A 14,012-nucleotide genomic window follows, 5' to 3' on the forward strand; every position below is an offset into this window, starting at 1 on the left:
GCACAAAGGCTCTCACCCCATGGGGTCAGAAACTTGTCTGCTAGTGGCAGGCTGGCACAGACTGGTCAGCTTTACTCTAAAGGGTTGGGTAAAATACAGGGGACATATCTAAGAGGCCTTCTGTGTGCACTTTACAATAAATCCAACACTGACATCAGTGTGGGTTTATTGTGCTGAGGAGTTTGATACCAAACTTCCCAGTCTTCAGTGAAGCCATCATTGAGATGTGGAGTTTGTAATGACAAACTCCCAGTCTATGTACGTAATATGGCCACACTGCACTTACAATATCTAAGAATGGACTTAGATCCTGTAGGGACATATTGCTCATGCAGCTATGCCCTCATCTGTGATAAAGTAAACCCCGCCTTAGGGCTGTATGACTTAGAGGTTTGACTTAGCTATGCCACAGGAAGTGGTTTGTGGGCATGGCACCCTTGAGAGCGGGGCCAAGTTGACTTTAACTTTCTTTCCCCACCAACACACACAACCTGCAATCAACCTGCAATGGCAGTGTGCATGTGTTTGGTGAGTAGTCCCTTAGGGTGGCACAATGTATGTTGCAGCCTTTAGAGACCCTCCCTGGCTACAGGGCCTCTGGTACCACTGGTGCCTTTTACAAGGGGCTTATCTGTGTGCCAGAGGTTGCCAATTGTAGAACAATGGTAAAGTTTTAGAGAGAGAACACAGGTGCTGGGGCCTGGTTAGCAGACATTTAGTCAAGATAGCATCAGATATCAGGCAAAAAAGTGGGTGCGTACTGCAAAGAAAGAGCCAGTTTCCTACAACCTGTTTCTAGTTAACGACCTCCAACTGATGCATCACAGCTAGTGTGACTAAAACCCTGTTAGAGTAAGCTATGGAGAGAAAACAGACCTCCTGAACATTAGTCTGAATGGCAAGACCTTTGCTGAAAAAACAAAGAACAAAGAGGCTGATATACTTACAGACAGGTCTCACATAGCAAGTGCAAATTTTGATTGTTTTTTTTTCAACCCACCTGTAATTTTGAAACATGAACTATGTACTAATATTTATCAAAAGTCCCATTCAAAGATATATAATGAATATTAATTCCTGTAGTTGCAATTTCTGACCCTTTTTGATTTGCTGCAAATTGAGAGCTGGAGTCCTACAAATGACAGCGTACCTCTGTAGGAAACTGGCTCTTTATATAGTGGACCCAAAAGAGATGCACTGTGTAAAAAGTCCAAGCAAACCCCGGAGGAATTACAGAGACACAAATGCTCTCTTTTGTGTTAGTGTGGGCAGTTAGGCATATCAGAGGATAGTGCTAAACATGTAAAGCACACACATAGACAGTAATTGAGACTCACACCCAATAAAAAACTCCAGCACCAATTTATAAAAATAACACATACTTGTATATAAATATAGATACCAAGATAACCAGGATCAGGTGAGTACATTTTGAGTTATGAATTTTTACAGTTTTTAAAAGTCGACAGTGCATTTTCTGAAGCTGCAGTGTTATTCTATGGGAGAGAAGACATACATGGCAAACAGGTACTTTACAGCAACTTAACATCATCTGGACTTAAGGTGAGTACAGTGCAGGGTCCTAGGCCACACTGACAGGTCATCCCATGTAAGTCCGTGTGAATCCATCCGCTCACAGAGATGCTGTAGGGGTGTACTGCGAGTCCAGTCCGAGTGAACCACAAGGGGGGTTCAAGTCTTGCGATGCTCAGAAAAGTTTGGTCCTGTTCTCCTCAGTCCGGATTGTGCAGGTGCAGAGGTGGTTTGGACCATTGGGTTTCCGCCACCGATGTCAGATAGGGTTGACGGGGCCCACAGAAACAGGCTTCCGGCATGGACTGGGCGTCCAGTCTGACCAAGCTAACAAGTGGGTTCAGGTCTCTCTAGGCTGGGAGACGTGGGGACACCCTTGTTTTTTTTCTCCTCGGTCCAGAGCGGACAGGAGCAGAGGTGTCCTGAGGTATCTGGTCTTTGTCTCCAGGTCACTGGAGGTAGTGGGGAGGCTGCAGAAAGAGGCTGCAAACACCATCGGGAAGTCCACAGTGGGCAGATTCAAGGTGTGCCTCATCTCTGGAGGGCTTGGAACCACGTTGACACCGTTGATCCACCTCAGCTCGGGCTATGACATTCTGATGCAGTGGTGCTGTCCCTGCATCGGGTTTTTGCAGTCTTTGGTCATTACAGTTCTTCTCTGCTTGCCTGCAGATGCAGGAAAGCAGCTCCTCTGCTCCAAGGGAGTTCTTTTTGGTGTTTTGTGAAGCACTGGCAGCTCTTCCTGTTTCTTGGAGGCTGTAGACCGGCAGGAAAGGTCAGGTGCTGCTCAAGGCAGGCAGGCAGGCAGACTGACAAGGGTGGTGCCAAATTAGTTGTGCTCCTCGGTTTTTGGGTCAGCAGGTTTCCTTCTCCACTCCTTCTTTTGTGTCCAGTGAAGATCTGAAGTCCTGGTATCAGAGGCTCCCATAAATACTCAATTTAGGGGCGTTAAGGGGAGTGAGGGGGAGTGGAGAATGGGCTGCTGACCCCAGGGGGTCACTACACCTCCTAGATGACCACTTCCTTTGGGTAGTGGGCATCACCCTGTCCCATAATTCCTAATTCCACCACACACAAGATGATGGAATTTCTAAGGTTGTGTTCACGTCAGCCTGGTCACCCTAGGGGTGTGTCCAGGCTGCAGATGCAGAAAGCCTCCTGCATAGCTAATTTTTCCACCTGTCCAGGTGCCAAATAGGCCTAGGGCAGGGGAGTCAGCACCTCCTTCTGAAGAAAGCCAGATCTGCATACCTAAGGCAGTAGGCTCCTTTGAAGTTTCCTGCCTTGCAATGCAGATTTGTAGGTCATCCTGTTGAGAGGGATGTGTAACACTCCTGCCAGAGCAGGCTTTGTTCCTGACCTCCCGAGAGCAAAGGCTCTCACCCTTGGGGGTCAGAAACCTGTCTGTTGGTGGCAGGCTAGCTAACACTAGTCAGTCATCGCACTGGTAGTGGGTAGGTTTTCAGGGGCACCTCTAAAGTGCAATCTGGGTGCATGTATTAATAAATCCATCACTGGAATCAGTGAGTATTTATTAATAGGAGATTTTTGATGCAAAACAGCCCTAGTTTCAGTGAAGCCATCAATTAGCTGGGGAACTTGTATTAACCAGTGTCCAGCACATGTACTTCACAAGGCTTCCCTGTTCACCTTCCATGTTTAAGAATTGACAAAGACACAGCAGGGGCATATCTCCTGTTCAAGATATGTCCACACATGTAATACAGTGCACCCTGCTGTAGGGGTGACCTACAAATATTACATGCAGTGTTAAGGGGACATGGCACACAGACTCTCTGGCATGTGGTGTCTTCCTTTTTTAGAGCACATTGTCACGCACTCTGTGAGAGTTTGTTGCTGGGTCCCTTAGAGTGGCACAAGTAATGTTACAGCTCTTAGGGACCCTCTTTAGTACCTATGTCCTAGGTACCAGGATTACCACTTACAAGGGGCTTACAGAGTTGCTAAAGGCTGGCCACTTGGGGATCAAGTGACCAGGGGTCTTGTTTTTGGGGAACCAACACTGGCACTGTCTACCTAGTTAGCAGGAACTCAGTGCACGTCAGTCAAAGTTTTATCAGAAACCAGGCAAAAAGTGGAGGGCTTCCTGCAACCTCCATCTCTTCATTTGTATTCCCAGACCAGAAATATTTTAGTTTTTTTAAACAGCTTTGTAAATTAATGGGGAAATGTACTGCTAACAAACAAAATGTTTCCCTTTTGGAAAAGCTTGGGTCTGCCAATGCAATTTGCAAAAGTGAATCTGTCCCACTGGGACAGATTCTCCTTTTTGCATAAGTTACTAATATAGATTGGGGTGGCAGGGCAACTCATAAATGGTTTGTGAATATAATGGCCATCACAAACCATTGATAGATAACTTTCCTACTTGTAATTAGGAGGGACATTTGTCTTTCTTATTCCACCAAATTTGCAACTCGGAAAGGATCTCAAAAGCTGTTCTGTGAGACTAAAAAATGGCTCTGACTCAGATTTGAACATTTTATAAAATCCCTTGTGCAGTTATTAACCATGTTAGATTGTAAATCTTAGGGTTTGCAACCACAAAAGGGCTTTTTCCATCAGGCCAAAGAGATCTAATTGATTTCTCAATGTGGCTGTAATAGGACTGCAGAGGCAGAACTACAGTGCACACAAAAAAAAAAAAAAAAAAGCCAAAATAAGAAAAAGAAAGAGACTTAGATTTAGGGTAAATTCCCGCATCAGTTATGAGTTTGAAATAGGGAGGCAGAGACATAGAACTTTGAGTAAGAGGATGAGGATTCATGCCCTTACAACCAGTTTGGTTCATATTTATTTAAGGGGATAGCACAGTTGCCTGATCCAGAGAAGTGGCTCACCATCACATAGTGGTGCTCATCACAAGATAGATAAGTGGCAATGCAAACTTTTTGGTTATTACGTCACATGTATTTATTTTTCCTGTCTGAGTAAGTGTATTTAATCACATTTTACAAATTAAATACTAAGCGTTTCAGAAATTCGGCTTTCAAAATCATAAACATAAAGTACTAACTGTCAGATTTTTTTTTTGTTTATAGAGTCACAAGAAGTTGATCAGCCTGCTGCCTCTACAGAACAGTTGCAGGAAGATCAGCCACCAAAGCGAGAAGCAGGTTAGATACTTGGCCAGAAAATTACTCCATATGTAAATAAAGGTCTTTTATTATTTAGTCATGTATTTATTTTCTTTTACATGAATACCTTCTACTTTTTACATCACGTTTCATCAATATTAAGAAACTACTTGCATACAAATTCTTTTTAGACAACTCCCCAGTGCTTTCTTGAATTTCTTTAATGCCTTTGATGCTGCATCCTTAGGCCTTTGCTTCTAAAACACATGCACAAATAATGAAGAGAAACAGAATCTTTGGTGACTTAATGGACAAAAGTTCAAAACAGAGCAAGTCAAATAATATACACAGACATTAGCAATCTGTCATATTCCATTTAGAAAATAAATGTGTAAGCATATGTTCAAAATCATACCTGTCTTTTTCCTTTTCTCTGCAGTTGTGCTTCCCACAGTTGCAGATGGTGATTATCCTGCTGGCCCTGAAATGGAACCATTTAAGGAAGGTATTGCCCTTTTCACGCAAGAGTACCAGCTTCTGGAGCACACAATCAAGGAATCATTTTTAGGTGAAATTCTTAACCTGGAGATCACTGGAAAGTCACCAGAGGCACTACTTCAAGAAACTGTAAGAAGTATGGAAAGTAAGTGGCAATCATTTTTACTCACTCACAGTAGAACAACAGATTGTTACTTATACAAAACTTATTCTACATGATTAGGCTGGCTGTGCTGACTTTTGTTTAGACCTGATGTTCAGTGTATGATTTCAGATATGGCAGTCGAAAAGGGTATGATTGTAAGACACAGAGGGCCGGAGTAAAATTATAAAACATACTACAAAATGTAAGTTTTGTATAAACTTGTATGTTGAGAGTTCTGCAACCCAACTGTGGAGTTTCTGTATAGGTAAGTATAGATTTAGAAGTAAATGTGGGAGAGACACGGTAGTGGGTGGAAAAAGGGGCAGACTTACTACTAAGGGGAATGGGATTAGGGATGGTAAGAAACATTTATGGAGTGTTCCGCAGGGGTTTAGGAATGGACATCACCCACCCACCCACACATGAGTAAGCCAATTGCTTTACTGTGGAGTTAGAGATATGCAACTTAAACTTTTGTAGTAAGTTTACATTCAGTATTCACACTCTGAAAGTGGTACATTTACTACAATGTGTAAACCAATTCAACTGTGTGCCATACCTTTGTGAATCAGGCACTGCAGTCGATTAAGTTGAAAATTGTCACTGCCAGGTCATATGCTGCAGTAGACTTTTCATGGTGCTTGTGGAGGAGTACAGTCCTCATATAGAGGAAGATCAGTCCTACAGATACCAACAATATCAAGCAAAGGCTTGTAATGGGCAAACATTATCTGATAAAGGGGTAAAACATACATTTAGAAGGGCTAAGTCCAGAAGTATGATAGATCATATCCTTCTTGATATGGATCTTTGGCCTATGTTTCTTGGCATGTTGGTAGAGGAGAGGTGGGATAGTGACCATAATGACTTAGTTTTGGAATTTAAAGAGTTTTTTACCTTTAGAAGTGAACTGAAAAGGTGTGTGAAGGATGTTCCAAGTATCACTTCAAATGATGGCAGGAGGATCAAGTGGCCTCAGCTAAAATAGGGATGCTCTTGGTAAATTCTATAATGTTGTTGTGGATTCAATTGTTCTTTTGAAGGATCCAAATTTAAATGGTTTGATAGTTCTGAGAATAATGGGGGATATGTTAAATAGGATTAAGTATTTCTCCTACACACCAGTATAAGATTTAGTTGTCAGTCGTAAGCCCAGTGGTTCAATGAGGACTGTAAGCAAGCCAAGCTCATGCTAGTGCAGGCGGTTAGAGGGGGTAACCATCAGGAAGTAGTGGTGGTAAGGAAAATAAATAGAGATTGCTAGGCCTTTGCAAAAAGAAACTGGGAGCAGGAGCAATGGTGGCACTTGGCCAGGGAAGCCCATTTGAAAGACCAACGTTCTTTCTGGCACTTATTAGCTAAAGGCTCTTCCCATGTAACCTCCGAAGATGATTTTAATATTATGCCTGATGTCTGGGAGTCTCGCTTCTCCAAGCTGTATTCTTTGTTCTGTATCCCTACAACTAATGGGGGGTAGCTTGAGACATTACAGATCCAAGCTGGTGGGGGCGAGCAACCAATAGTATTGTTATTGGAAGAAACTATGCAGGCCCTTGTGAATATGAAAAAGGGTAAAGCTCCCAGATTGGTTAGAATTCCAGGAGATTTGTATATCTCACAGCCTTTTATTTGAGGCTTTGTTCATAACAGGTTAGCAAACTCTATAGCTAGTTTGGCTGATATACCGGAGTCCTGGATAGGTGCAGAAATTCTACCTATACATAAAGAGGGGGATAAAGAGGACCCGGTAAATTATAGGCTATCAGTCTTATTGATGTGGCACAGAAATTTGTAGCACGCGCAGGTTCTGGGGAAGGTACAAGAGTGGATGTTTGAAAAAACTGATTTGATCCCACCTTTAGGCAGGTTTTAGATCTCATTCGAGCACAATTGATCAGATCTTTTGTTTTTTACTGACTATTTGAAAGTGGGTCTACATTAAGAGATGTCATATTTATGTGGTATTTGTAGACCTTAAATCAGTTTTTGATTTAATTTGTAGAATTAAGCTATGGCCTGCTCTTGGCAAGTTGGGCACACCCAAAGGTCTATTGGATTTAGTATTGCACTTGTATGAACGGAATTTTGCTAAAGTAAGATGTGGCAAACATGGGAACTATACAATGGTATGAACATGTCTAATGGGGTACGTCAGGGTTGAGTTTTAGCCCTACATTGTTTACATTATATATGAATGGGATTATAATTATGTTGGATGATTGTGTTGGTGATTCTCCCCGACTGCTTGGCCAATTAATACCTGCACTTCTTTGTGCAGATGATACGCTTATCATTTCCAAGACCCTGATGGGACTACAAATTATTTTGAATATATTTACTAAATGTAAATTGTTGGGGATGTTAATAATGGTACGGAAACCAAATTCAAGGTCTTCAAACCCCATAAGTCTTTTAAAGGTGTAATGAAGCTCAGGGATGAAGTCCTTGAACAAGTTGACTATCTGGGTTTCAGCCTGTCATGTATTCAATTCTGGTCAGCCCAGATCCTAAAAAGCCAGATATCTTTAGAGCATGTTGCATCTGCAATTGTGAGGAAATGGAAACAAGCTGTCTACCATCTAATTGCCCAAGTCTTAGAAGTGTACCTGTATGGAGCAGAACTGTGGGGGGTTGGATCAGTAAAGGAGTTAAATAGAGCTGAAAATAAGCATGTAACAGCAATACTTTCTATGCCACAGAATGATACGCTCATTCCAATGCGCCTTGATTTAGGGCTAAAGACTATTTCACATGTGATTGTCCTTAAACCACTTAAATACTGGGTTAGGAATTCTGCAGGAAAGTCAGAGATCCCTATTAAACAGTCGCTTGATGATGTAATACACCTTGATAAGGATTCTACTAGTCCATGGTTGAGATTTGTGAGGCCCTGGCTATTTAAATTGGGATTAGAAGATTTATTGAAGAATCCACAAAATATGATTGGAGGTTCAAATGGTCATGTTAAAAGGAAGGTATCGGTTGTAGGAAGCTGGCCTGGTGTGTGGGGAGTACCTAAGGTTTTACCACCTTATACTAAATCCAGGTATCCCCTGTTAGTGAGGTGTAGTGTGTCTAGGAGTCCAGGCTCTCTAGAAGTAGCTGTGGATGAGCAGCCAAGACTTACCTAGGAGACATGCAAAGCTTATACAATACCACTTTAGTCACACAGCACTTAGACACATGAAAGAACCACACAGTGTGACAAAAATAAAGGTACTTTACTATAGTAACATAAATACTAAATTACTGTATAGGCAATCCCCAAACTGGAGGTAAGTAAACACACTATGATATACACATTAGAAATCAGTAAATAGCATAGAAAGCAACAGGCATTGGTAAAAGCAATAGCAAACAGTGAGGGCCTTAGTGGAGGGCAAAGCATATACTAAAAAATGCAATGTGAAAAGCAGTCCCCCACCCAAAGAAGTGAAATCAGTAGAAAGGAGCTGGAGGAACTAGGAACCCCAAGCGGTAAGTACCTGGTTTTCCCCAAAACCAACAGAAGGACTTTGGAAAAGGATTATTCAAGACCCAACCAAGACTGGAAGAACCCAAACCTGACAGAGGAGGACCTGCAAAAAAAAGGGGACCAAGTCCAGTTTGAGTTGGAGTGTCTGGTTGTGGAAGGAGCCACTACCAACCCTTCTGTGGATGTAGGACCAGGTCGACTATGGGTGAAGAAAGACAGCAGTGCAGCACAGGAGCAGAAGAGGAGTTCAGAAGTGATGCAAGGATTGTCCCACGTCGGGATTCGTAATGCAGTAAGTAAGTGGTGCTGGAAAACCATCAACAAGCCTTGGCAAATGCAAGAGTCAGAGAATAAGGTTTTGCAAGGCTGAAGAGGACCAGCAAGGCCCAGGGGCCTCGACCCAAGTAGGGGAGTCTGAGGGTACCCTCAGCAGCTGAGAGAGTCACAAGAAGTGGAGGCAGCCCCCGCAGGCAACCCACTGGCAGCAGGCACAGGAGTCGCGGTGAGGCCCACTCAGCACACCTGAAGAAGTGTCCAATGTCGCCGGAGCCGCAAGCAGGAGACTGTGATTTGCAGGAAGAGGTGCTGGTGGCCGGGGCTGCACGGAGCCTGAAGATCCCTTGGAGGAGGAACAAACAAGCCTTGATAGCTGCAAGCGTTGCGGTCACAGGGGTACTGCCCTGCAAAGAGAGGCAAGGGTTTACCGTCTCCCAAGTTGGACAGCTGGTAGAGAGGACTTATGGGACCACTTCCGACCACCACCCGTGATGAAGGATCCTCGCAATTCTGTAGGAGAGAGGATCCACGCAGCCGGTCGTGGTTACAGTTGGTGCCTGCAGATGTGGGGGAGTGATTCCTTCACTTCTCACATCTTGAGCAGAATGAAGACTCACCATCCTCAGAGGATGCACAGCCAGGGAAATGTTGCAGTTGCTTGAAGGAGCCAGAGAAACAGTGTTGCAGAGCGGAGTTGTCGCTGTAGTTGCAGATTATCAGTTCCTGGAGGGTCCAGTTGCAGTCCCATTGGCCAGAAGATAAAGTAAATGATGCAAAGGAGTCCTGCTGGAATCTTGCAAGTTGAATCTGAGGACCACACAAGAAAGAGACCCTAAATAGCCTAGGAACGGGATTGGTCATCTAGCAAGGTGACCACCTATCAAGGTTGGCTGTGAAGTCACCTGCCTGACCTGACCACTCAGCTTCTCCCAGGGGCCTCTGCCCACCTTGGATTCAAGATGGCAGAATCAAGTTGCCACCTGGAGGAGCTCTGAGCACCACCCTTGGGGTGGTGAAGGGCAGGGGAGTGGTCACTCCCCTTTCCATTGTCCAGTTTCGCGCCAGAGCAGGGACCGGGTGTCCCATGACTGGTGCAAACCAGTTTATGCAAGGAGGACACCAATTGTGCCCTTCAAAGCTTACCGGTGGCTTAGGGAGGCTACCCCTCCCATAGGGTGTTACCTCCCTCTCCCATAGGAAATCCTTTGTTCTGTCTTCCTCTGCTTCAGCTGGTCAAACAGCAGGAGGGCAGAAACGTGTCTGAGGAGTGGCAGCAGCACGTGCTGCCCAGAAAACCCCAGAAAACTAGTAGGATCAATGCTGGGGGCCCTCTAAGGAGCCCCCAGATTGCATAGAATCATACAGCCAATACTGGCAGCAGTATTGGGGTATGATTCTGACATGTTTGATACAACGCATGCCCAGGTTCAGAGTTACCTTGATGTAGTTGGCCACAGTTAGTGACCTGTGTCCAGTACACAGGTACAATGGCTTCCCCACACTTACAAAATCCAGTGAAATGGAGCTGGAGTTCGTAGGGGCACCTCTGCTCATTTAGGGGTGCCCTCACACACAGGTACCTGCACCTTGCCCCCTGGGCTAGGACAGCCTACCATAGGGGTGACTTACAGTGACCTGGTGCAGTGACTTGTAGTGAAAGGGTGCATGCACCTTTTCACTCAGGCTGCAATGGCAGGCCTGCAGACACATTTTAAATGGGCTCACATGGGTGGCGCAATATATGCTGCAGCCTATGGGGAACCCCTGGTGCCCCAATCCCCTGGGGACCTAAGTACCATATAATAGGGACTTGCATGGGAGCACCAGTAAGCCAATTGTGGGGTGTGCTAAGTGTAGGAAAGTGCTGTTGTTAGCATGGTTACCCCCCCCACTTTTTGCTGGATATTGATGCCAACTTTGACTGCAAGTGTGCTGGGATCCTGCTAACCAGGCCCCAGCACCAGTGTTCTTTCCCAAAATCTGTACCTTTGTTCACACATTTGGCACAACCATGGCACACAGTTAAGTCCCTTGTAAAAGTACCCATTGTACCAAGTGCCCTGTGGCCAGGGAAGGTCCCCAAGGACTGTGCATGTATTATGCCACCCTGGGGGACCCCTCACCAAGCACATGCACACTGCCTTTACAGCTTGTGCGTGCTGGTGGGGAGAAAAAGGCAAAAGTCGACATGGCACCCTTCTCAGGGTACCATGCCCACAAACTACTGCCTGTGGCATTGGTAAGTCACCCCTCTAGCAGGCCTTACAGCCCTAAGACAGGGTGCACTATACCACAGGTGAGGCATAGCTGCATGAGCAATATGCCCCTACAGTGTCTAAGTCAATTCTTAGACATTGTCAGTGCAGTGTAGCCATATTGAGAATATGGTCTGGTAGTTTGTCATTACGAACTCAACAGCTCTATAATGGCTTCACTGAATACTGGGAAGTTTGGTAAACTTCTCAGCAAAATGAACCCACACAGTTGCCAGTGTGGGAGTTATTGAAAAATGCACGGAGAGGGCATCTTAGAGATGCCCCCTGTATGTTAGCCAAACTGCTATTGCAGGTCTGTGCCAGCCTGCCACTTTCAGACACGTTTCTGACTACATGGAGTGAGAGCCTCTGTGCTCTTGGTGGTCAGAAACAAAGCCGGTCATGTGTGGAGGTGCTTCACACCTCCCCACTGCAGGAACTGTAACACCTGGCGGTGAGCTCAAATACTCAGGCATCTTGTTACAGTGCCCCCTCCCTGGCAAAGCCCCACTTTTGGCCGGAGGTTTGGTGGGAAAGTTAGGGAAACAAGGAGGAGTGACCACTTCACCTAGGACCACCCCTAAAGTGTCCAGAGATGAAGTGACCCCTCCTTTGAAAATCCTCCATCTTGGTTTGGAGGACACGGACCAACAGGGAGTAGACACAGGAAGGGTGCAGTCACCCTCCGGGATAGTAGCCATTGGCTGCTGCCCTCTGACCCCTGTAACACCCTTAAATCCCGGATTTAAGGGCTTCCCTAAACTCAAGTCATCAGATTCCTGGAAACCTCACAAAAAGAAATGACTGCTAAGCTGAAACCCCAGTAGAGAAGATGGAAGATGAAAATTGACTTGACCCCAGCCCTACCAGCCTGTCTCCTGCTTCAAAAACCCTGCATAAGAAGGCAACAACATCCTGCGGGTCCAGCGACCTCTGCCAAGCTTCCAGAGGACTGCCTGCACCACAGAGGACCAAGAACTCCCATGGACAGTGGCCCTATCTAAGAAGAAACAACTCATAATGACTCCAGAGCCTCTCCCGATCCGCGAGTCCTAACCACTCTACACCCGACACCCACAACACGTGTCCAGGTGGCCCAACCGACTAGAGAGGATCCCCAGGCGATTCCAAGAAAGTGCCCACCCTGGGTTGGACTGTCCTCCACAACAGCGCCTGCAGTGTGAATCCAGAGGACCCCCCTGACCGTGACAGCACCGGACGAAGATACCTGACACCTAAAGGTATACTGCATCCGCAGCCCACTGGCTTGGGGAACCCGACCTCCGGTGCAGCAACATTCAGCAGGTAGCCCTCCTACTTGTCCAGCCTGTGGTTTTCTGGAACCGACCCCATGGACCCAGCCTGCAGCATCTAAGTGACCCCTGGGTTCCCCTCATGGGGAAAGAATTGGGAGCCTAACGCTGTGTCTGCACCCTGCACCCGCCGCCCCTGCGCCTCTGAGGGTGTGTGTTTGATGCTAACCTGTGGCCTCTGTTGGTGCTCCTCCAAAACAGTGCTCCCCGAAGACGCGGGTACTTACCTGCAAGCAGGCCTGATTCCGAGTGCCCCCAGTCACCATAGAAGCCCATGTTAAATTTGCCTCGTCTTTGACCTCTGCACCCGGCTGGCCCCGTGTTGCTGGTGTTTGGGGTTAACTTGAACCCCAACCTGTGACCCAGAAATACCTATTTATGTATGTACTTACCTTCAACTTGAATCTTGTGGTTCTAGAAATAAATTAACAAAAGATGTATTTCTGCTATATAAAAACAATTAGTCTAGAGTTAAGTCATTGAGTGTGTGCCTCTGGGGTGCGGGAGTCCTGCGGGGCCTCCTCTACATGCTCAGTATCTATATTGCATCGGGAGGTGGTGGTTCCCTGGACAGGGGGGCTGTGCAGTCCCTCCCCCCTACGCCCCACACACTTTATCTATTGCCCCAAGAAGATGGTGGTCCCTGGAGCGCCCGCTCTTATTTTATTCTGAAACTAGCCCCGGGGAGGTGATTTTCCCCAGGGTCCCTGCCCCATTATTTTATTTTCAAGCTATCCCCAGAGAGGTGGTGAACCCCAGAGCGCAGGGGGCGCACAGCTCCCCCACCTATAATATACATTTCACACCAGGGAGAGGTGGTGGTCCCTGGGTTTTCGTAAGACCTAATAGAGGGGGCCTGTGTGCCCCCCTCCTATTTTAAGCCTGAAATGCCCCAGGACCTGACCCACCCCAGGGCAAAAGCATTTTCAATGTGGGAGACTGCTTTTCTTTTAAATCACAAAGAACTTCATAGATCCAGCTGCGGATTCCTCTGTGATTTAAAACAAAATTGCTCTTCAGCCTTGGGGGGTTTTGAGGGGAACCCCTGGACCAAGGCTAGTAGGGGTAGCGTACATATACCATGCCACTTTTCTGTTTTTTAATGTTTGTTTTTTGGAACTTGGCTGAAGCTGAATCACAAAATGGCTGCTAACACTTCTTGTTTGAAGTGTTAGCAGCCAATCAGATCTCAGCAGGCGATCTTCCTGTATCCATGGCTATAGATATAAAATGTATTTTCCCTTTAGTATGTAAAAAAACAACTCCTGAACGGATTTACACCAAATAAAACAAGCATTTGCATTTGAGGTAGAGCAATTGGCATTGTAAATTCCTAACTGGACTTTTCTTGCCACATAAACTGAAAATGAAGTGTAAAACAGTTGACAGCAGCAAGCTTATTCAAAGCACCACCACCGC

At 45.7% G+C, this 14,012-nt stretch overlaps 1 protein-coding gene and 1 long non-coding RNA gene across 5 annotated transcripts in view; one reads left to right on the forward strand and one right to left on the reverse strand.

The window, feature by feature from the left end:
• AK9 (adenylate kinase 9) overlaps window positions 1-14,012 on the forward strand; it is an 824,487-nt gene that overhangs the window by 351,999 nt on the left and 458,476 nt on the right. For all 4 annotated transcript variants that reach the window (XM_069234515.1, XM_069234516.1, XM_069234517.1 and 1 more), the window contains 2 exons: window positions 4,596-4,670; window positions 5,071-5,274. In XM_069234515.1, coding sequence (XP_069090616.1) covers window positions 4,596-4,670; window positions 5,071-5,274 — 279 coding nt within the window. The remainder of the gene's footprint in view (window positions 1-4,595; window positions 4,671-5,070; window positions 5,275-14,012) is intronic.
• LOC138295903 (uncharacterized) overlaps window positions 1-14,012 on the reverse strand; it is a 419,369-nt gene that overhangs the window by 109,065 nt on the left and 296,292 nt on the right. The window contains exon 8 of the long non-coding RNA XR_011203710.1: window positions 5,047-5,256. This is a non-coding gene — a long non-coding RNA (uncharacterized lncRNA). The remainder of the gene's footprint in view (window positions 1-5,046; window positions 5,257-14,012) is intronic.

This window comes from Pleurodeles waltl, chromosome 5 (genome assembly GCF_031143425.1).
Source record: "Pleurodeles waltl isolate 20211129_DDA chromosome 5, aPleWal1.hap1.20221129, whole genome shotgun sequence".
NCBI classification, from domain to species: domain Eukaryota; kingdom Metazoa; phylum Chordata; class Amphibia; order Caudata; family Salamandridae; genus Pleurodeles; species Pleurodeles waltl.